Below are 22,647 nucleotides of genomic sequence, written 5' to 3'. Positions count from 1 at the left end.
CCTGCAGAAGGCGCTCTGGCCCAGCCTGCTGGTGGAACCATCGTGGGGTGACGGGGCCGGGAAGGGGTGGCAGTTAAATCACACATCACTCGGGTCTTCTTCAAAAAACATTTCTGCATTTGGTCTTTAGGGGAGTTTTCTTGTTTGTTAAAGGGGGCAGATGGTTTGCCCGCAAATCCAGACTGCTATTTTTAGCCAGGGCTACCTGCCCTGCCAAGTCCTTGGGCTTCATTTTTCCGATCCTTGGCGTCTTGGCTTTGAAAGGCCTTCCCTCCTCCGGTCCAAGCCCGCAGCTCGCTTTTGGCAGCGGCAGGCTTCTAACCGGGAGGGAGCCGCTGAGCCAGGGCCCCCTACCTGCCGGGGCTTGCACCCCGCTGCCGTCACAGGAGGCTCTGCCAGGGCGCACACAATGAACAAAGCTGGCTGGCCTGGGCCGGAGAGAGGCAAGGCCCTGCCCGAGCGAAGGGAAGAACCCGTCACCAGGGAAACCCTAACTGCTGTTTAGAAAGACCAAAAGAAGAAGAAGGAGGGAGGAAAAAAAAGCATTTTTTCCAAACATGGGTAACTCAATGACTTTTGCTCAGACTTTTGCAAGAGCAGCACAAAGGCACCGAGACAGCGTGAACCTTCTTGGGCAGGGGCATCTGCCATCCACTCTTAGGGCTTTGATGAATGTGCCTCTCCTGAGTGGGTGTCACAGGCTTGCTGGGAGGCGACTTGAAAGCCGACTTGAAAGGAGGGTAGGGCAGGTCTTTATTTAGGCCTCCCCATCTGAAAGGTCACCCCTTTGACAAAGCACTTGCTGTTTATCTGAGGCTATTTTCTAACTGGGGGAGAGGTGGGTAGCCCCGGGACAGGGAGAGAGGATGGGGGCCCAGTGAGTTCACTGGCTGAAAGAAAACACGGTCCTCTGAATTAAATGGTGACCCAGAAAGCTGTGTGGCCTCAGGCGACTCGCTTGACCTCTCTGGGCGCGTTGATCGTTTGCAGAATGGAGGCGAGAGTTTCAGTGAGTGAGGGTTACAGGAGATCTTAGCATAGTCAGATGCCTCAAGGGTGGTGTCTTTGCCTCTTTCCCCGTCGGGCAGGCTCTCACCATCCCTGTGCACACATGTGCAGCAAAGCGAAGAATTCTGGCACCGTTGCTTAGGAGAGTCCCAGGGTCCAGAGATCATTTCCCTTTTCTGACATTTTAGAGATTTCCCCTCACCTATTTTACTCAAAAAAAAAAAAAAAAAAAAAAAAAAGGTTTTTATAATGATCTAAAAATGAAAGTGAGCCAAGTGATCACACTATTTAAATAAAAAGGGAAGTGCTGGGAGAAAAAGTAGCAAATTGAGGGAAGAAGTCAGGTGGAAAAGAGGTGAAGAAGAGTATGTAAATACCCTTTATAAAATGAAATTTGTTCACCAATCTCCCTATTTATCCCCAAAATGCAGTTCTTGAGTGGCGCCTAACGGAGTTCCCCATTGCAAAACGGGGTTATTTGTGAAACTCTTCTCCTTCTGGCAACTTTGCTGACCTTCTGACCCACAAACTGGTGTGAAGACACCTGGACTCTGGCCGGCGCTGACTCCCTGAGTCACAGCAGCTGCCCCGTGGGTTCCCCGAGGCCCCGAGCGTCCGAGGGAAAGCTTTGCGAGTAATTAATCACACAGTTCTCTCGTCTTCCTGCCACCAGGCAACAGTCTGACCCTTTGCAAGTGCCCAGTTGGATCCTTGCCTGGCCGTGGCGGCTTGGAGGAGAAAAACTGTTTCACTTAAAGCAAAACAGACAGAGAAGTCAAAGCAGAGTGAGCACAGAAGGCTGGCCTGTCCCGTGACAGTGTCCACAGCACCTGTGTGGGTTAGTATTCATCAGGTCTCACTGTTGCGCCCAATTTACAGATGGGAACACTGAGGTGGGAAGGCAAAACCAGGACTGCACACGCCCTAGATCGGGATATCCACTCCAACGCTGTGGTCTGCCACTCCGGCTCAGAGGCGGGGGATTTTAGACAGAATCCAGACGGAGGGGGAGGCATGTGCTGCTTCGGCCTTAACTGTGGGGGGTGGGGGGGCTGGCCTGGCCAAGTCAGTGGGAAAGGGAGCCGGAGGAAGGGCCGCTGCCTGGGGGTGACCGTGGGACTGTGAGTAGCTGTCCTCAGGGGGCCTGCTTCCGGGAGGCGGCCCCGGCGTCGCTGTGGCTGACAGGACAGGAGCGGCAGGGGCCCCGATGAGACACTGAGCAGAGCCCCGCCCGCCTGGAATGAGCCGCAGGAGGCTCTGACCAGCTGCGCGCTGGGCAGGCGCAGCCCCTCGCGCACCTGTCGTGCCGCTTGGCTGGCTGTGGCGTCCTCGCAGGGACGCCCGGCACGGGTTTGCCGAGTGCCTGGTGGGCCAGGTGCGGGGCGGGGGGCGGTCCCGGCTCTGGAGAGGCCTCGCTCACCCAGATAAGAACTGCAGTGCAGGTGTGCCCGGCGCGTTGGGAGCACCCAGGTCGGGCAGCGCGAGCAGAGGAAGGATCTGGGGGAAGGGGGACCTGAGCCGGTCGGGGGCGGCTGAGCCCTGTGCCTCTGTGGCCGTTCTTGTGGAAATCCCTGACGGAGGCCCCCACACCCTGGGAGGCACCCGAGGGTGGGCGGGGGGAGGCAACCAAGCCAGAAGCCGCCCGCAGATTCGCAGGGGCCTGAGGGAACGGGTGTGTCGAGCTGCAAACAGTGGGGCAGGGGCAGGGCACCGGGCCTGCTCAGCATCTGCAGCGCGTGAAGCCGTGCTCACAGCAGAGACATCTGTCCCCAGCGTCACTCCCTTTCTTCCCCGCCCCACACCCCAAACTACGTGGAGAGACACACATCTGGTTTAGAGGGGCAGGTGGTGGCTAGACAGAAGGCGGGACGCGGACCTCACAGGGCACTGTGGGCTGAGCCGAGGAGGAGGTGGCGCTGGTTCTGGGTGGCTCGCCGTCCTGTGGGGGCGGCTGGGCTGGCCCGGCTCAGTCACCACCGCGGGGCTCCCCCACCGCTCGGCGGACGAGAAGCAAGGCCAGACCCTGCAGAACATGTGAAGATGAGTAAGGGGAGGTCTCAAGACCGGTGACCATCCTTGTCCCTCCTGCCAGGCGGCTTGTTGGAGGGCTGCTGGGAACCCCCAAGGGGAGCCTCTGGTGCCGGCGGCCTCCGGCCCTCGCCTGTCCCCAGCACTAAAGAGCGACGGAGCAGCCTGTGGTCATCGCCGAGAGCCAGCGGGCCAGGTCCCAGAAGGCCCGGCAGGCCCAGGGTCACCTGTCACCCCCAAACAGCAGAGCTATTTCCCACCCAGGAGCCGGGGCCGAGTCCCTGGGTGCATGGGCTGGGCAGCCACCACGGGCCCTTGAAGGGACCCCACGCGCAGCCTTACGCTATGCCGAGACACCCTGATATTCCTACTGAGTTTTGGACAAGGGGCACGCGTTTCATTTTACACACCCCACTAAAAATGAGAGATGGGAGGCCAGAAGCCCCCTCAGCCCCCAGCCTCTGCCCTGGGTCCTCTCTTTCCTCCTCTTCCTCCTCCAGCCCTTTGGGCCTGTTTTATAGCAGACAAAGGCCAAACTGGAGGTTATGACCCCCATCCGTCCTTTCATTTGTCTCAGGCAGCATCTCCCTGCAGCCTGAGTGGGGACACCTGCCTCGAAGAGGCAGCCCAGGGACGGCGTTGACCCAAGAGCCATGAGCGTCACGTGCGAGGGGAGGCTCGGAATCTGGTTCGGACGCACACACAGCGTCCAAGACGCTGCTGGGCTCCTCCCTGGCCAGTGGGTCACTTCTGCCCAGCGCCACCCAAGGTGCCGACCCTCCTGGCGGGTTACGCGGGGTGCGAGGGGTGTGGGCCGCGGGGACAAGCCGGCTGTGGCAAGAGACACCTCGGCAGACATTTGCGTGGTTCAGAAATTCCCTTGCTCTGTGCCTTCTGTCACCTCAAGCAGGAAGAGGGCTGGCGTGTCATTGTTGAAGGGTTTTTTCTCCCACCACAAATCTCTCCCCACGGTCTCTGGATATTTGAGCACCTGTCGACTCAGGGACAGTGGGGCGGGGTGGGGGGCCGGGGGGAACTGTCTGGAGCAGCTGCAGGACCCCAGACATCTCCGGGCCACTCTGGGTCTTCAAGGACCAGCCCTCCCGCGCCCAGCCCCACTCTGGCTATTTTTCTGGTTCTTTCCTCCCAAAGCACTCGGAGCGAGCTGGGCAGCCCGAGGATCGCAGGAGACCCCGTACCTCTTATAGGATGAGGTCAGGATGCTCCCAGACATCAGTAGAAATCACTGTGCTGCACTCGGGTAGAAGTTAAAGCAAAGCCAAAACTAGCGCTTATTGACCCAAAAGCGCCACCACCTCGGGATTTGTGTAGCTGGGTTTCCTCCAAGCCTATAAACCTGAGGTGCTACCCCCAAAAACCTTCACTCTGGTCTCCAGTGGGCTTAACCACCTGGCACAGAATCAAGGTGAACACCATGCGTCTCTGGCCCACCCTGAGGCCCCTTGCATGCTTGGCAGGTAATCAGCTTGGCGGCGCTTTGCTTTCCTTTGACGTGCTCTCAAGAACATCCCAAGAGCAGAATTCCCACAGAGTCTAGAAGCGTTTTTTTCACTGGCCTGTTCTGACCCGTGGGAGAACCGCATGTTACCTGGGAAGTAAGCTGAAAGCAGCTCTCGCCCGGCCCCAGCACGGGCGTACCTGGGGTCATGACTGGTCAGCTGTGGAGCTTCCCCAAAGGCAAGGAGCCCTCACAGATGGGTGCCCTTGCTTGCCAATAGGTTAGGCAATTGGCGAATTGGTTTGAGACTCCCCGTGTGAGCCTCCGCCTACTGGCAAGGGCGGAGAACAGAATGACTTTGGGGAAGCAGCAAAACTTGCTGGGCCTTGGAGTCCTCCTCTTACTGAGAAGATACTTCTCCTTATCAGGTGGTTGTGAAGATCAGCAGCAAGGCCATACGGGGCCCCCGGGCCCGCGCCTGTGACGTAGTAAGAGTTCCAGAAGCGATAAGAGTCCTGAACACAAACACCAGGCTCGGGCCGGCAGGCGGGCCGGCAGCCATGCTTCGCCTCTGGGAAAATGAGCCCCCGCCCCAGCTTCCAGCAAGATGCCCGCACGGACCTGTCAGACATAGGGAGCCTTGGGGACATTCCGAGAAGGGTTAGCAGAGGGGGCCAGGTGCCCCTGGTGATGGGGACGACGAAGGAACAGGGCCAGTGCCATCCGTAGGGGCCAGCGCTGCCCCAGGGGAGGGAGCCAGGCGGCCAGCTTCGCCACGTTCAAGGCACCCAAGGGCTGCTCTCATGTTTCTCAAAGTTCAGCTTGAAAAGCTGGAGACCTGAGATAGTGATCCTGTTTCACAGAAGCGATCGAGGCCCTTGAGAGCCTCCTGGGGAGGGTGTTAGAAAGCCAGAGCTGAGAGGGATCAATTCTTCACATGGGGTTCCTCCAGGTTGTTGGGCTACCCTCGTCACCTGTCCTGGCTGGTGGGGAGTGGGGGCGCATCCATTTCCGAGGACCGTGGCTTCCCCCAGCGAGGGTCTTGGAGAGAGACTGTTGGCCCGACCAGCCCGCGCCCGCCACCTAGAAAGCAGCTTCCACCTGGAGCAGGTTTGTTGCCTGAACAGGGCCATCAGAAAGGAACTGATCATCTGAAACCAAGTCACCCTCCCTGGCCCTGGGACACTTCTCGGATCCTCTGCTGCCACTGTGTCTACAAATGAAATGCAAAATGACACACGGCAGCGGGGGCAGGGCCTCCTCTCACGCGTCTCTGCTGCCATGGACTGGACACGGGGCGAGGGCGACGCCCCGCCGGCTCCTTCCGCAGGCCTGGCCCTGGCAGCGCCTCTCCTGCAATGTTCGGCGGCCATGAGGCACTGCCTGGGCGCCGCTATTTAAAGCCCATGGGAAAAACCCCTGCGTGCTGCCGCTGCCAGCAGCGAAGTCCCCTGGTGCAAGCCCACCTCCCCAGGGGAATATTCCATCGCCCTGCACTGCGCAGGGCGGCCATGGGACAGAGGCTGTCGTGGCCTCGGCCATGTGGGGCCCCTTTGCATGTTGCAGAAATACTTCCATGTGGAGGAGGTGGGGAAAGGGCACGCTAAGCAGAAAATGCCTGTTTACTCCAAGCTCAGTGATGAAGGGAGGGTCTTGGGTCCCGTGAACTATCAGAGGGCCCCCCAGCACCTCTGTCCTTGCTGGACCCCGGCCTTTAGTCTCTGAAGAGCGTCCGGCATCCAGTGGCTTTGTGGCTGCCCGTGCCCGTGCTGGGCTGCAGCCTTCCTGTTCTCACGCAGCTCCTTTCTCTCCTGCCTCCCGGGGTTGCAGGTTATAGGCTCAGTGTGTCCCCACAGGTCTCTGGAGAGCTGCATGCCGACAGGGTGGGCCTGGCCCAGCCCAGGGCACCATGGTCTTTCTTCCAGTAACTGCAGAGGCCCCGCTGCCCAGCCACAGGCTGGCAGCCCCCGGGATAGCCTTAGAGACCCCTCTTCCCTGATCACAGAGTTAAGACTCTTCCACAGACACCCCAGGGTCTGCTGAGGGCTTTGCCTCCTGCTCTCGGGGGAACCTGTGTTAGTCCCATTTTCCTGGTAAGAGGATAGTGCCTCGCGGAGGGTCAGGGGGTGCGCGAGGGCAGTCGGTGGGAGCGGATGGACTCCGGACTCAGGCCCAGGCGGGCCCGCTGCCTGCGCACTGCACTCACCTGCTCAGCCTCATCTCCCATTGCTCCCAGCTCCCCTCCTCAGCAGATCTGGTCCCAACTGCCCCAAATCCCTGTCCCAGCCCTCTGTCCCCAATAGTTCCTCTCCCGCCACGTGCCAGTAATGTCTTCTCTCTTCTCCCAAGTCTTTCCCCAACATTGAGTGCAGCCTCAGGGCCTTCCTTCCCATCTGTCTGTCTTGGCTGGGCCCCTCCCTGGCCCTGGGACACATCTTCTCGGCTCCTCTGCTGCCACCGTGTCTACAAGTGAAATGTGAAATGACACACGGCAGCGGGGGACAGGGGGCCCTCTCTAATCTTCCTCTGAGTGGCCACGGCTGTGGGGATGTGGGAGGTTATTGTCCAGAGTCCTCGAGTGTCTACCAACCAGTCCAAGGAGCCTGGTGGACCAGCTGTCCATCCCTCTCTAGACAGGTGAGGAAACTGAGGCATGAAGAAAGGCACAGTGGGTGTGGCTCTTCCCCGACGGGGTGGTGTGGGGTGAGGTCAGCCCTGCACTGAAAGCACTCTGCCCTGCCCCCACCCCAGCCCTGGACCCGCGAGACCCTCATCCGCTGCTGCCCGTACGTGACCGGCAGGTAGTGGCCAGCTGCGCACTTTGCCTCTGGACCTACCTCGCTGTCTCCCCCTCGCCTTCCACCAGCGCTGCCAGGCTCATCTCATGTGATCAGGTTTTTCCATTGTTGCCTCCGCATTGTCTGCCCTGATTGTTTATGCAGCCTTCTGGGCGCTTGGATGAGAAATACCTCGACTTCCTTAGCCTTCTCTGGTGATCGCCACCAGAAGGATCTAGGAAAAACACCCATGTCAGTAAAGGCCCGGCCCTTCTGTCACATGCCCTCGCAGCGGGGCCCTCGCTTCAGATAGACCAGGTCATGGCAGTAGGACAAGGGCTTCTGGGATGGGGATAAAAATCGCTGGGTTCAGGACGGAAGAATTCTTCCTTCAAACAGAATTGGACTTGCAGACTTGTTGACAGGCATGATGAGGCGCCGCAGAGAAAAAACAAAGGAGGCTCATTTAACCTTGACACAGCCTTAGGCTCCGCAGCCCCCACAGCCGAGTCTGTCCAGGCCCCTCAGGGCAGCTGCTGACCCCCGGTGGGACAGGGAGTGAGGGGGCATCTGTAGGGTCCCCTGTCAAAGCAGGACCTCCTCACGACCTCCGCAGGATTCCCCTTCCTGCTGGCACGGGGCCTCGCCGCTTTGACTCGGGTTGGTGGTCAGGGATCCACTTTATCAGAAATTCCACATCTTCCTCGGTTCAGGTTCTCCTCACCCCCGTCAGGGGCTCATGTGTTTGGGGACACTTAATCTTTTGGGGGTGGTGCTTAAACTTCATCTCTATAGCCTGTTTTGATTAAAGTTAACTTCAGGGTGTTTTTTCTAGAGCAAAGTTTATTGCTGAGGGAAAGAGGGATTTAAAAAATTTTTTTTCTTTTATTGACTCTAGAGAGAGGGGAAGGGAGGGAGAGAGAAAGGGAGAGAATCATCGATGTGAGAGAAATATTGATCGCTTGCCTTTTGCACACTTCCTGACTGGGGATCGAACCCGTGACCTTTCAGTTTATGGGACGACACCCAACAAACTGAGCCATGCTAGCGGGCAAAAAGGGGTTTTTTAAAAAAACAGTCGTATAAGTGAGGGTGTAAATGCATTTTATTGCTTGCTTCTCTGAAGCTCGGGTTGTATAAATGACCCCAACTGCCTTGCATGCTTCTTGGGAAAAGAAGGTGCTCAGTGAATGTTCTCCTTTCTGCCTAAGGATGGACGGACACACACACACACCCCCCGTCCCGCCCCCGCCCCCAGAAGGAGAAGTGCAGTGAAACAGAGAGACCTGCCGGCCTGCCCACCCCGTGTGCCCATGGGGAGGGCGGGAGGTGCTGTCCCTGGGGAGCTCCCTTTAAAAATGCTCTTCTAACCACTCGCAGGCAGGAGGTGCCTCTGTTGTTCCGCGTCTACAAATAAAATGTGAAACGACACGTTGCAGCCTGGTGCAGCAGCCCTCGTCTTCTTCTGAGGAGCCGTGGCTGTTGGGGTGTGGGAGGTCATTTTCAGGGTCCTAGGGTGTCTGTCCGCCCAAGGAGCCCAGTGGACCAGCCGTCCACCCCTCACCGGAGAGATGAAGAAACCGAGTCCCCGGGAAGGGGCATAAAGCAGGGCGGTGTGGGTTTGGTTGTTCCCAGACAGGGTGGCGTGGGACTGGGCCAGCCCCTCATTGAGAACACTCCCCCCGCCCCCCGAAACCTGTGAGACCCTCATCCCCAAAGACCCCGTTGCTTCTGGACGCTGTGCTCAGCCTTTGCAAAGACCCTCTGCAGAGGTGAGGCCCCACGCCAGGCACCTGCGCGTGGGTGTGGCCCCTCCTGCAGCCGCGGCAGCGCGTCGCCCTGCTTTGAATTCACCTTAACCAGAAAGCAGCTCTCTTTCTAACGTAGAACTTTCTGTTTACTTATTTCTAGAGCAAATCATGGAGGAAAATAAAAAACATGGTGCACTGGTCTCCCTTTGTCATGTCCTTCAAGAAGAAGTACCCCTGGATCCAGCTGGCAGGACACGCAGGTAGCGCGGCCCTCCGGGGCTTACCGTGGGGACATTTGGCTCTCTGGGGAGTTGGTGGGGGTGGCGGAGGGCCGACCTGGCTCTGGAGACCCTTGGTGACGAAAGTGCCCAGAACGAGCTCTCTCCGAGAATTGACAATGACAATCGCAGCCCTTCTTTTGAAATGCGGCCCTAATGCTGCCTTGAAAATGCACACAGATAACTGCCAGCTCTTCCCTAAAACACACAGCGCCCCCCCCCCCCGTCACTCTCTTTCCCTCTCTTTCTCTGCCTCTTCTAGTTTAACTCAATAAAACAGATGAAGTCGTAGATCTTAGAGCTTGAAAGCCATTTGTCATCCTGGACAAAGAGGCAACGTTAACTCCTTCACTGAGCATCTACTGTATACCCCCATCGCCAGGGCTCACAACATTAATGAAAACGTAGTATCCGCCCCAAAGTGGCTCGTAGGTGGGAGGCAGGGTGGAGTGCCGGGTGCCGGTCCCAGGGCGCCAGGCCAGCCATGGGGCCTCTAGCTCCCTTAGTGACGGGGGAGGCGGGGCCCCTGGAGCCAAAGCCCCAGAGCTGTCTAGCCCCAGCGCACACATGCAGGTGCCCTTCGGTGCGCATTGTCCCCGAGGGCCATTCCAGCGGCTGCCCATGGACTTGGCCTTTGCCACTGCGGGCCAGCACAGGGTCCAACATTTCTTTTACATCCCCATCCACGCTGGCCCAGCCCAAGGGACGTGGAAGGACACGCTTCCTAAACACTTACCTGAGGGCGTGGCTCACAAGGGGCATGGCTCACAAGGAGCGTGGCCAGGGGGGTCGAGTCTGGGACCCCCGTGTCTCAGCCAGTCTCCCTGTCCTGGCCCTGAGCCAGGGCCGCTTGGGGCCTCTCCTGAGACCAGACACCTTTGTTGCCCGAGAAGCAGGACTGAGGATGCAGGCGGGCGGGGGTGGTAATGGTAACACAGAGGGTGAGCCCGTCTTCGCACAGGCGCTCACTGAGCCCTGCTCAGCCCCCGGCAGCGGGCCTGGTGCTCCTCCATCTCCAGAGGAGGGGCCGGGGTCAGGGAGGTTGGGGGGCCGCCTCGGCGTCGCAGGCAGTGTGTGGGGGGCTAGAACTTGCACCCACTCGTTAAAGCGCATGGTCCACAGTGGAGACCTGGGCCCCCCTTCAGCCCTGTGCTTAGCAAGCCCGCAGCATCCCCGAGGGGCCCGGGCACTGTCACCAGGGGGCTGTCCCCGGTGGGGAGGTCGGCGTGGGGAGGGCCTCGGCTGAGGACCAAGGGCCTCCCGCCCCTTGCTTTGCAGGGAGTTTCAAGGCGGCGGCCAACGGCCGGATCCTGAAGAAGCACTGCGAGTCGGAGCAGCGCTGCCTGGACCGGCTGATGGCCGACGTGCTGAGGCCCTACGTGCCGGCCTACCACGGCGACGTGGTGAAGGACGGCGAGCGCTACAACCAGATGGACGACCTGCTGGCTGACTTCGACTCGCCGTGCGTGATGGACTGCAAGATGGGCGTCAGGTGAGCCAGGCCCCGGCGCGGTGCCGTTGCCTCGAACGGCGCTCAGCCACGCGGCAGAGACCGGGACGGCATCCGGGCCGCCCCTGAGGCCTTGCATGTGCGAGGGCGGGCCGGGGCACCTGGGGGGACTCCTGGACCCCCATCCCCGCCCTGGCCATCTCGCATTCCTTGCAGAGGGGACAGGGACGTGGGTTTTGCCCCCTGTGGCCCCCTCCCTTCTCCAGCGAGCTGGGGTGGGGCAGGAGCCAGTAGCTGGTCGGGCCTGGCTTGGTGCTGTGTGTCCCCAGGGAGAGGGCAGAGGAAACAGCCCATCCTGTTAGCCGGCCGGGGTGGGGGGGGCACACAGCACCGAGCATTGCTGGGGTAACAAGAAGGTGGCTTCCTGTTATGTGAGCTTCGAGGGGGAGACTGGAATAAAGGCTCTTCCCATTCCCCCACCCCTGGCCCTGTGCCAGGGAGCAGAGAGAGGGCTGGTTAGTGGGACATGTCGGTTTGCCAGAAAAGACTTGGCCTGCGTAAGAACGCGATGGAGGAGGGAGCCCAGGACCTTAAGAGGCCCTGACCACATGCACTGGTGGGTCCCCAGTGGAGACTGAGGCTGAAGGGGACCCCCACTCGGCACACATTGAAGCACATTGGCTGGAAGGGGTGCTTGGGCTTGCGTGTAGAATGGGGACCCCACCCCAGACTCCGGGCTCCCTGGTGTCTGCCCTGAGACGTAGGCAGGCCAGGACCCAGGAGGGAAGGAGGGGAGGGAAACGGGGTGCAAGGCGATGGGAAGTGGAGGCCCCGAGACCCCACCCACCTCAGCGCGGGTCCCTGTTTTGGCTGCACAGTTTTCTCACCCCTCCCGAACGTGGACCACTCCATCCCAGGAGTCACCACGGGGCCCCCTCCCCGGCTGGGCTGCGTAGAGGAGCCCTCTGGGGCTGCCAGCCCCGTGGTGCCCTGCGCGCCGTGCTCCCCTGGGAGGACCGCCTGGCTGCAGGTGCCGGGACCGGAGGGCCAGACAGACGCGGGGCTCCCCGGCCCCTCTCCGGCAGGCCAGGCTTCAGAAGCAGAGCTTGGAGCGGGGGCTTGTTTGCTTTGGATGGTTTAAGCAGTCTGATTTCTTACAAAAGGAAATTGGGGAAGAAGAAAGAGCGAGAGACAGATGCAGAGAGAAGCCAGGAGGCCAAGCCAACCATTTGCCTTCTCTCCTTACTCCTGGGAACTGTGTCCTAAATTCTGACGCTGCAGGCTGACTCCCAATTCCTTGGCGTTGCCCCCAAGGACAGGGGACAGGGAGTACAGGTCCCACTATTTGCACTTACACTGTCCCTGCCTCCCTCCAGGGCCCTCCCCAGCCCCAGCCCCAGGCCACAGGGAGGAAACAGAACGTCCCTCCAGCCACCACTTGGCCACTGCTCTTCCCCAGAGTCTTATTTCTGTCCCAGGAAGCACCGCCCCCCCACCGGGTGCACCAGGATGCGCCCTCAAGGGGGAACATATAAATAACCTGGTTGGTGTGCACTCAGACCGTGGCCGAAAAAAGCACACCCTATGGGAAGAACGCGTAGCCGGTCAGTCCTGAAAGGCTGCACTGGGTACCTGTCTGTGCCTGGGAGGCCGCCGGGGACAGGAGCCTGCCCTCTGCCCAGGGCTGCCCCGCCCCACTGCCGCCTGCAGTATCCGCCCCACTGCACCCAAGGGCTCTCAGGAGGGACCCAGAGTGGACCAGCGAGGCTGGCTGACCTTTGAGCCCGTCCTGGCCAGGGGCGGGAGGCAGAGCAGTGGGGTGAGGGAGGGGCCCTTGTGGAGAGAAGGCATAGGCCTCCCCAGAACCAGCCCCCGCCAGCTCCACCCTCCCTGCCTCAAGGTGGGTCCTTCTGGGCTCCGAGTGCGGGCTGGGTGCTCCTCAGGGCTTCCCGGCGACTGAGCTTTGATACCTGAGGTCAGGGCCACGGGGCCAGAAGCCGCACAGCCCGTATTTGCCTCAGGCCCCACCCGCAGATCCAGCCTGGGCTTCGCCCTGCACTTAGCACAGGGGCGCTGCGGGCCCTGCGTCCAAGCCGGGGCTGTGACGTTTCCACCTGCATCTGTCCAGGAGCCTTGGCCTCAGGGCCCCTCCTGAGACCAGCAGTCCGTAGGTACCCCCAGAGGTGGCCTGTGCGTGGCAGAGGGAGGAGGCGGGAGCCCACAGACCAAGCCCGGGCCTGTGGAGCGGGGACTTGCCCCAGAGCAGAGGTGGGAGGGCCTAGAGGCAAACCCAGCGTCCGGCACAGTGGGAAACTGCAGTGTCCCAAACTGGAGGTGGCGTGGGACCCCGGTTCCACGTGGACACATGCTCCCACTACTCTGGGGAGTTTTCTCAGATGCGACACTGTAAACCTATGGTATGTGACCTGGCGCTAAATGTCAGAAGTGTCCTTCTGACGCCCAGGCCACGGCCCGGGGGTGGAGGCCGGCACCGTCTCCAGGACCCCCGCCCCGCTGGACAATGCCGATGGCTCAGGTGTGCCGATGGCTCAGGTGTGCCGCCCGCGGGCTCTCCGCCCCCCACGCCCCCCACGCCCCCCACGGCATAGCCTCACCCCCACCACCACAGGACAGGGAGGTTTCCCTGGGGCGGCGTGGGTCTGTCCCCGCTGGTCCCGTCCCGCTGTCCCGCTGGTGCCTGCTGTGGGCATCCCTGCCCAGCCCCTCTCCCCTCCGGAGCCAGGGCAGCTCTGCTCAGACTGAGCTGCAGGCACCCTTTCTGGAAAAGCCCTGTGTGAAGAGCGATTTGACAGGGAGGCCTGCTTCCTGTGTAAGGAGCGACCGAGACTCTGCAGAAGTGTGGCTGCCCAGCTCCCTGCAGCCCCCGGGGAGCCCCGGGCGGCCGGCCCCCCGCCCAGCCGGGTCACGTGCGCCCAGATCCACACGCGCCTCTCCCTGGGTTGCCTCTACCTTGCGGGGCCTGCCCTCAAGCTCGCCCCCAGGGACTTGGCTCTGCACCCACCGTAGTGTGAGCACGCATGTGGGCGTGGGCGCGGGGGTGTGTGCAAGCGCCCAGCCAAGGGCCAACGGGGCTCCCGATGTTCCTTATCACCTGGAAGGTCCTTAGGGACCAGGCCCAAGTTCACACGCAAGGATTTAGAGTTTTTTTTTCTGTCAGTTAATACAGTGGTTTCTGAAACCGGCATCTTTTAAAGATGTCGTGATTTTGACATGCAGCCTGTTCTGGGTCCCAAACCAGCAGCGTAGAAGTATTGGGGGGAAGTATGGAGCGAGGCCCTGGGGACAGGCAGTGAGTGGGGACCGGCCTGTTGTCACAGCGGGCTGCCTGTGGGCAGCTCCCACCCACGCAGGGCGGGGGGAACAAAACTTCCCTCTCCTGCAAGTCACGCTGTTCATTTCTGTCTCATGAAGGGTCACAGGTGGCAGCTGAGCCCACCGTGCAGCAGGGGAGGAGGGGAGTTTAAAATGGAGCAGGGACGGAGGCCATGTGGGTGAAGAGGGGCACGTGGCGGGGTCGGGGAAGCCACCAGGGCCAGCGCTTCCGCCTCAGGCTGCTTATGTCCCGTACCGTCCCTGCGCCTGTTACCCCACCAGCGTCTAGGGGACAGCCGGTGGGCCCAGCCTGCTTGTGCGGAGGGCAGGGCAGGGAGCTATTCAGCTGGACACATTTCTTCTGGCTTTTCGGGCGGGGGGCTCAGGTGTGAGGAGGCGTGGGCTGGGCCTAAGGCTGGCGTCCACAGGGCAGGATGGGCCGGGCGCGTCTTCGGTAGAACAGAGAGGCCACGGAGCCCCAGGCTCTCCCTCCTGCCGTGGGCCTCTCCTTCCAGACTGTGGCCCCTCGAGAGGCCGCCTTCTGGCCTGACCTTTGTACTCAAGATCCCCCCTCCCGCCCCGTCTGTCCAGAGAGAGCCAGGGACCTTTCAGCCCCTCGGGCTGCCTGCGAATGGGGAGGGCGGCTGGGGTGCGGGCACAGAGCGAGCTGCCCTGCCAGCTCAGGTGCCGGCTGCAGAAGCGCTCACTTGGTGGACGGGGCCCAGGCAGCTGGGCGGGGGCAGCCGGGGCCCTGGATGGACCCTGCCCTTGGCCCACTGGTGCTGCCGTCAGCCGGCTCTCCCAGGGTGGGCGCACACGCGGCTGGGGCCGCGGCTGGCTCCCAGCGGAGAGCAGGGGCGGCCCCGCTGGGTGGGAGCAGCTTCATTCCAAGACCACCCGGAAAGCCTGGCGGAGCCTCCCGGGCCGGCAGTGGAGGGAAGGGGGCCGGTCCAGCCCACGGCCCTCACACGGCTTCCCCTCCCACGCAGGACCTACCTGGAAGAGGAGCTCACCAAGGCCCGGAAGAAGCCCAGCCTCCGGAAGGACATGTACCTGAAGATGATTGAGGTGGACCCGGAGGCCCCGACGGAGGAGGAGAAGGCCCAGCGGGCTGTGACCAAGCCGCGGTACATGCAGTGGAGGGAGACCATCAGCTCCACCGCCACCCTCGGGTTCAGGATCGAAGGCATCAAGGTGAGGCCGACCGGCTGCCACCTGCGGCTCCCTGGGCCACCCAGCCCCCACGCAGAGGAGGGGGGGGCTTGGGCTCCTCCAGCATCCACCTCAGGAGTCTCAGGACCTCCAAGCTCCCTGCACAGGCCCAGGGTGAGGGCAGCCAGCCCCAGGGACAGACATACGGAGAAACTGTCCTATTCCTCAGTCTGGGGACAGGCAGGATGGCCATGTCAGGGTCTGGGCCCTGAGAGCAGGTGTGGTGTGCCTTCTACTTCTTCCAGCTCACAGCCCCCTGCTAAGGACTCTACCCTTAGCCCAGACCATACCAGGCACCGAGAGAACCACCCAGGAGCCAGGCTAGAGGATGCCCACAGCCTGGAAACCTGGGGCGGGCGGTGAGAGGCAGACCGGGGTGCGGCCCTCTGCCCAGGCAGGGAGGGCCGAGCGCTGCTCCTCCGTCCCCAGATAGCCCTGGGGCGGCTGCACTGAAGCCCCGCCCCCAGCCTCAGGGCCCCCTCGTTCTCTCTTCTTCCCCCTTGAGCCTCCCCAGAAGGGCCTCGCACACCTTTCCTGCCTCCACCCCCCTTGCTGTGAGATTTGAAGAGCACGCTCAGACATGCACCCACCCCAGGGAGCAGGGCGGTGAGGCCCAGGCGCCCGGCTCTCAGGCAGCCATCCCTCCAGAGCTGGTGGCCGCGGCCGCTCCAGCATTCTTAGGTTTCTGTTGTCTGTTCATTCACTCTCGGCCTTCATTGTCCAGCCGCAGAGTCAGGGCTGGGCAGGGCTGGAGCCCTGACTCGGGCGGGCCGCAGCCAGGCAGCCTCCGCAGCCTCGTTCAGCTGGCATTTAGGTGTAAGGTTCTGCCGTCGGCAGCGGTGGGGCCTCGCTGCCCAGCAAAGTGTTCGCCCTCCCCCGGGACAGCTGCTCTTTGAGCTCTGGGCTGAGAAAGCCATTTGCCCCCCCCCACCCCCCAACCTGTCTTCCAAAACCAGCTTTTCCTTTTCACACGCAGCCCTCAGACTGGATGCCAGCTACATGCGCCTCCTCCTCCTCCTCTTGCTCATTTTCCGTTATCCTCCTTTCCCTGCACATCTCTGCGCAGGCTGGATGTTCTGCTCTGTCCCTCGTCCGGCCGCGGAACAGCCTGCAGCCCACCTCCTTGGGCTGAAGGCCACCAGCTGTGACAGCAGCCGCAGTCTCCCCAGCAGGCCACCCGGCCGCTCCCCTCCCTCAGTCCAGGAAACACCCCACAAAGGCCCTGTGGGACAGGCCACCCGTGCCCCGCCTAGGGCCGGGCCCCGCCTGTTTTCTCAGAGGCAGCCACGGGCTTTCCCTAACCCCCACGCTGGTCTAGCACAGGCCCTGGTGTGGGGCCCCCAGAGCAGCCATTCTCTGTCACCCTTTGTCCCAAAGAACTGGTTTCCTCTTAGAGGAGAGGGAGTTCCCTGTGCCGCCCCGGAACAGCCTGGAACAGCGTGGGCTGAAAAAAACCACGCCGTCTCGCGCCCTGGGCAGGACCAGGCGGCAGAGGCGGGCGGGCGGCGGGCGGGCAGCGTCATTCCGTGGCTTTCAGGGACCCTGCAATAAAAGGTCTCAAGCTGTAAGGGGACTGGAGCTGAACTTGGGGTTAGGAGTGCTGCTCTCCCCTGGTGTGTGAGGGTGCCCTGGGTGGCAGGGGCCTCCCGACTCTCGGTTCCAGGGCCAGGCCCCGCAGGGGAGCCGTCGCGTGTCCACCCCCTTCAGCCCCCGCTGCTCACACGCAGGGCAGGTGCTCCCTTCCCCAGCCTCACCCCTGTACTGTTGGCCCAAGTGGCCCTCTGACCTCCAAGCCTTTCCTACACCTTCCCTCTGCCTGGGGCGCTGGGGCCACTCTCCCGGGGCCCAGGACAGGCTGCCCTCCGCTGTGCTGCCCGATGAGCCACCCTGAGCCTGGTCGTGCGGGCATGGAGCACCCAGGTCAGGCCCGGGCTCCAGGTGGCTGTCTCAGACCCCTGGGAGTCGGGGCGAGGAGCAGAGCGCCTGCCACTGGTCCTCTGCTGACCCCTCCTGGATTCGCCTTCTCAGAAGGAAGACGGCTCTGTGAACCGGGACTTCAAGAAAACCAAAACGCGGGAGCAGGTCATCGAGGCCTTCAGGGAATTCACTAAAGGAAACCAGAACATCCTGGTGAGTCAGGGCCCCCGACGGGGAGCCGACCACGGGGTCTTGGGCGGCCGCTTGTGCCCACTCTGGAGAGCCAGGCCACAGCAGCCATGACCACAGCGCCCACACAAAGCCCTGGCCCCCCACTTCTGCTTGGAAGGTGCAGAGGAAGGTGATACGGTTGTCAGCCCGTTCTGCAGGCCAACAGGGAAGCACGGCGAACGCTCGCTCACTCTTTCCCTCACCGTCAACTTCCCGGCTCCTGAAAGCAGTTTCCGTCCTTAGAGCAGCCCTTTCCGTCGCTGGGTTTCCTTAACACCCCCCGCCTGCCACGTACTGTGCACGTGCTCAGCCCGTCCTCACAGCAGCCTCTGGTGGCGGGGGGTGGACGCTCTTGTCCCCATTCCACAGATGAGGAAACTGTGCGAGGTCAAGGACACAGCTAGGACAGGGCGGAGCCGGGATTCACCCACACGGGCCGGGGGCCTGCTGGTCCCTGCGCCCCGATCCTCCCAGGCCTGGCCGGGCCTCTACCAGGCCGTGAGGCTGAGTGAGGGGAGCGTGCCTGGCTGGGGTCGGGGCGGGCGGGGGAGGAGGGTGCGGTCATAGCACCGTCCCTGGGAAGAACCTGCCAGCTGTCTCTGAGCCTAGAGACGTGAGTGGCAGAAGTTTACGACAAAGGGACTCGCTTTACTGCTGCGGCAGCAGACAGGCTGAACAGATGCTCTGACCTCTGGGATCAGGACCCGTACCCCCCAGCGGATGTAGGGTGTGTCGTGCCTCTGCACCCCATGGGCGGAGAGCGCCTGGGCACACCACGCACTTGTGCACCCAGACTGGCACCTTCTCCCGGACGGGCTCCCGGGGCTGCCGAGCAGGGAGCGGCGGACCAGACATGCTTCCTCCAAGGAGACCCGGCGCTGGCTGGGGCTAGGGCCTCTCCCTCCCTTCCTTTTCCACTGGGGAGCTTCCCTTGGGCCCTGGCAAGCGCGAGGCTTCAGTCGTGGGGCACGCCCCCTGACTCTTCCGCAGCCTGCGCCTGTGGGCGCCGGGTTGCCAGCTGCTCATCAAAGCCTGCTCAGAACGCGTGCTTCCGGTGCCCCATGAGAGGGGTTTATTCTTGGTGCTGGGCTCCGGGCTGGCCCTGCTACAGATGGGCACGGAGGAACCGTGTGTGCCCTGTGCGCTGGGCTTCCCCAGCAGTCCCCAGGGGAGGCGGGCACCCCCAGAGCCAGCACGGTTAACCCGGGTTTGGAGGGCTCCGCAGAGAGACCCCTGGCAGAGATCTCAGGGCACTGAGGTTTGTATTCGGGAAGGTACCATGGCAACGGGGCTCCCAGGATGCCGCCTGCCTCTCCACTGCCTTCCGGAATAAACTTAACCCTTGGGGAGGAGCTCCTGGAGGCTGCACGATGCTCTGGAGCTGCCCCCGCCCCGGCGCCCTGCTCACGGAGCAACGCGGACTGGGCAGGGCATGGGCCCAGGAGCCCGGCCACCCTGCCTTCCCTGCGCCTCAGTGGCCTCACTTCTAAGATGAAGAAGTTGGAGTGCACTGTCAGGGCATAAGCTCCCTCCTCTTGACACTTAGTGACTCTAATGGACCAAATGGCACTTAAAATCCGCACCCCCCCCAGGCCCAGGTGTTTAAATAAAAGTCGTCCTCTTTCTCTTCCCAGATCGCCTACCGGGACCGGCTGAAGGACATTCGGGCCACCCTCGAAGTTTCTCCCTTCTTCAAGGGCCACGAGGTACGTGTCCAGCTGCTGCCCCCCTGGGCAGAGGGCTGCACGCTGCGTGGCAGGGCCCGCCCTTGGGGCACGCCCCCTGAGTTGTGAGGGTGCCCTCAGGAGCCCGGCTGCCATGTGGCGGGTGGGGGCAGGGGCCCGGGCGACCCCCTCCTCATTTCCCCACCTCCCCGCAGGTCATCGGCAGCTCGCTCCTCTTCATCCACGACAAGAAGGAACAGGCCAAGGTGTGGATGATCGACTTCGGGAAGACCACCCCCCTGCCTGAGGGCCAGACCCTGCAGCACGACGTCCCCTGGCAGGAAGGCAACCGGGAGGACGGCTACCTCTCGGGCCTCAACAACCTCATCGACATCCTGTCAGAAATGTGCCAAGGCCCCGGCGCCCCCTAGACTGCGGCCCCTGTGCCCACCTCGCCCCGTCCCTGGCCTCCTCCCTCCCCCTTTTCTTCCTTCTCCTTCTTAATTCTTCTTTGACTTCTTCCTGGGTGCAAGCCCCAGAACTGACCCTCCCAAACTGCACTACAAGACACTTTGTAGAAGAGGAGGCGAGATTTTCTCGTTTTCCTGATTGAAGGGCTTTAGCGCTGGGGCTTCCACGTCTCTCTGTAAATAGGATCTCCTTCTAGAAGAGGAATGCCCAAGCCAAGCACGGCTGCCTACCGGGGCGGGGGCTGGGGGCATGTTGGCTGTGTTCAGACCTGGATGGGGACGCAGGTGGCCCTGGGGTCCAGCCCAGAGCCCCTGGGTGGGCTCCCTGTGGGGGCCTGCTGCCCCCTGCTGGCCAGTGCTGTTAGCGCTGCCGCCCCGCTCAGCGGTTTTCAGCCCCATCCATCCTCAGCCTGGCCAGGGACTGTGTTCAGAGCCCATGTTCCAGCAGGTGCCTGGTGCCAGGCTTTCTCATGGTTGGGGCACAAAATCACTGGCAGATGCATGTTGGCCATGAGTAAAGCACCCTCTGATTAGCAGCCCAAGGGGTCCAGGGATGTGTGGCGGCCTTTGTGGACTCTTTAGGGTCTGGTATTGAAACCCTCCAGCTTCGGACCAGACCCCAGAGCCGGGAGGAGGCCAGAGCCGACTTGGCTGTGATCTCTGGTGTTGGCCTCCCTAGTGGGGGACAGGAGCTGTGTTCTTTGATCTGTGACTATTGCCCCCGAATCCAGGGGGACTCTGCAGGCCCGAGCTGCCAGGGCTGCAGCCACCCCCAGAGCCACGTGAGCCCCCCACGCCCCATCTTGACCTTGCTGTGACAAGGCCAGGGGTTGCATGGGGGTGGGCCAGGGCACAGGCAGCCCCCAACGTAAGAAAGACAGAACCTACGCGGGACACTCCTCTCACGCAGCCGCACCTCTCCCGCCTCCCTGGTGACGCTCGGTTGCAGGCAGGGCTCCAGGCCAGCGCTGCGCAGCGAGGAAGGAGGTGGAGGCTGGCTTCCCGGCATCAGGGTTTCCCCCGAAATAAGCCTTACGGCCTGAAGGGCTCAAGCCCGTGTTTCCCGATGCGGTGTGGGCAGCCTCCAGGGAACATGGGGGCCGCCGGGGTTGCCCAGGCCTCCCTTCTGCAGCCTCTAGGTTGCTCGAAGATTCATGGGAAACCATTTGTGAGACTTAGTCTCCTTGTAAAGCAAGTAGGTTTATATTATTGAGAAGAATGCAAAATTTGCATGACTTTTAAAGACAATCCCAGCTATGGCCATTTGGAGCGGTGCCCCCCCCGGTGTCCCCGCTTTGTGGTTGGAAGAGAGTTGGGGACCAGGCCGGCAGGCACTGGGGCCAGTTGCTCCATAGGGAGCTGCTTCAGGGACACTGTGCAGACAGTGTGTGCCCCGGTGTGTATGCCTAGAGGGACCAATCCAGAGGGAGGTCTTCCTGGGCCACCCCACTCCCCCATCACCCCAGGGTCTGGGGGAACTGTCAACTCACCCATGTGACACATTTGTTTCCCCTTTCATGCCGGGTGAGTGACGGTTGATGGGGGCGGAGGGTGGGACACGAGGATGCGCAAGTTCAGATTTTTAAAAGGAAATCACGTTTCAACTTCCTGGCTCTTGTTCAAAACAGTGGCGAACTCCTGTGTGGGCTGACTTGCTAAAGGTCACACCCCCGCCCCCGAGGAGCACGGGAGGCCGCGTGACAGCATGTGATCCTGGAGGGCAGGAGCCCGGGAGCTGTATGCACTTGTGGGCCAGAGGGACCCCACCGCGGTGGCCTGTGTGCGGCTCCCTGTGGGAAGGGACACCATTCATTTAGATGTCAAGGTCCCACAACTATGCACTGGCCAAAAGTTACCTTCCTCCTCTCTATGAAAAAAGTTTGCTAAAGCAAATTAATGCTATGAACAAAAGTTACATGGGACCAGCTTCAGCTACTTAAGAGAACAAACAAGCACTTTAAGCAAGCACCAGTTGTTTGCAAACAATGTGCTAATAAGCAAACAATTTGTTTATTGAAGGAGACCCGTGGGGCCTCTTATTGGCAATTCTTTGCCTTGGGTTACCTTTGTATGTGAAAGTGACATAAAGTGGCATCTTTGTAGGGTTATTCTATTAAGGTTTTGGGTTTTGTATTTACTGTGCTAGTTCCCTTCCTCCACGCCGACTCTCTCAATCCCTTTTCCCCTTTGACCTCCCGCCGCCTCGTATGGATCCTGGAATGGAATTTTCTAACCCCCCCCCCGGCCCCCGAAAGCTGTCTGAAAGGCCCCCCCCCCCCCCCCCCCGCCCAGCCCCAGTCCAGGCAGGGACTTCCAGGGGCCCGGCCATGCCGGTGCCAGCAGGGTGGGCGTCCTTCCTGCCCTGTCCTTGCGCCCCCCGCCCCTGTGCAATCCTGGTGTTCAGTACTGCTTAGCCTTCAAGGAAGTTTGCTCAACTGCTCGTCCCAGACTTGCCTTTAGTGTCGTGTAAGAAGTTTTTAAGTTATATTTATTTTGTTGGTTTTTTAAATTGCACAAAACACTAAGACTGAGAGGCTGGATCCTGTTTCTCCTCTGAAGTTCTGCCCTCTTTCGGAACTTCCTGTCCTGTCCAGTGGAAGGAGCCTGGAGGCAGCCCTGGTGCCCCCCACCCCCTACCCCCAGATGGACTCTTTCCTCGGCTGTATTTAGCTTTGAGTTTCTCCGCATCCATCCGGTGAACCCTTGCGTGTACATAACCCAGGGCCCTTGGGAAGAAGCAGAGCGTTCACCCTGAGCCAGTGCCTTTGTTTTGGTGGGAGAGGATCCCCAGAGGGTCCTCCTGCCCTCTGCTCTTCTCTCCCCGCGACACCTTGGAGACAACTGAACTGTTAACAAACCCTGCACGGTGCCTGTCAGCCTGCAGACGCGCTGTACCTTCCTGAATAAAGGCCCTGGAGACCACAGTGCTGGCTGCAGTGTGGTCCTTACACCCCAGCCCCAGAGACATGGCTCGGGGGTCGGGGGGGGGGGGCCTCCTTGGAAGCTGGAGGACCAAGTTGGGGCTGTCATGACCTCCCCCCCACTCCAGGGAAGGGGATCAGATTGGAT

The 22,647-nt window shown here is 61.4% G+C and overlaps 1 protein-coding gene across 1 annotated transcript in view; it reads left to right on the top strand.

Annotated features, from left to right (window-relative positions):
- Window positions 1–21,821, top strand: part of ITPKB (inositol-trisphosphate 3-kinase B) — a 94,375-nt gene extending 72,554 nt beyond the window's left edge. Inside the window, exons 3-8 of the mRNA XM_054576660.1 lie at window positions 9,184–9,283; window positions 10,580–10,793; window positions 15,074–15,278; window positions 17,325–17,426; window positions 19,079–19,150; window positions 19,324–21,821. Of these exons, the coding sequence (XP_054432635.1) occupies window positions 9,184–9,283; window positions 10,580–10,793; window positions 15,074–15,278; window positions 17,325–17,426; window positions 19,079–19,150; window positions 19,324–19,539 (909 nt within the window). The 3' untranslated portion in view covers window positions 19,540–21,821. The remainder of the gene's footprint in view (window positions 1–9,183; window positions 9,284–10,579; window positions 10,794–15,073; window positions 15,279–17,324; window positions 17,427–19,078; window positions 19,151–19,323) is intronic.
- Window positions 21,822–22,647: the final 826 nt, after the last annotated feature.

Source organism: Pteronotus mesoamericanus, unplaced genomic scaffold (assembly GCF_021234165.1).
Source record: "Pteronotus mesoamericanus isolate MK-2021 breed Mesoamerican mustached bat unplaced genomic scaffold, CSHL_Meso_final contig_347, whole genome shotgun sequence".
Classification (NCBI taxonomy): Eukaryota; Metazoa; Chordata; class Mammalia; order Chiroptera; family Mormoopidae; genus Pteronotus; species Pteronotus mesoamericanus.
This window is presented reverse-complemented; position numbering and strand designations above follow the sequence as displayed.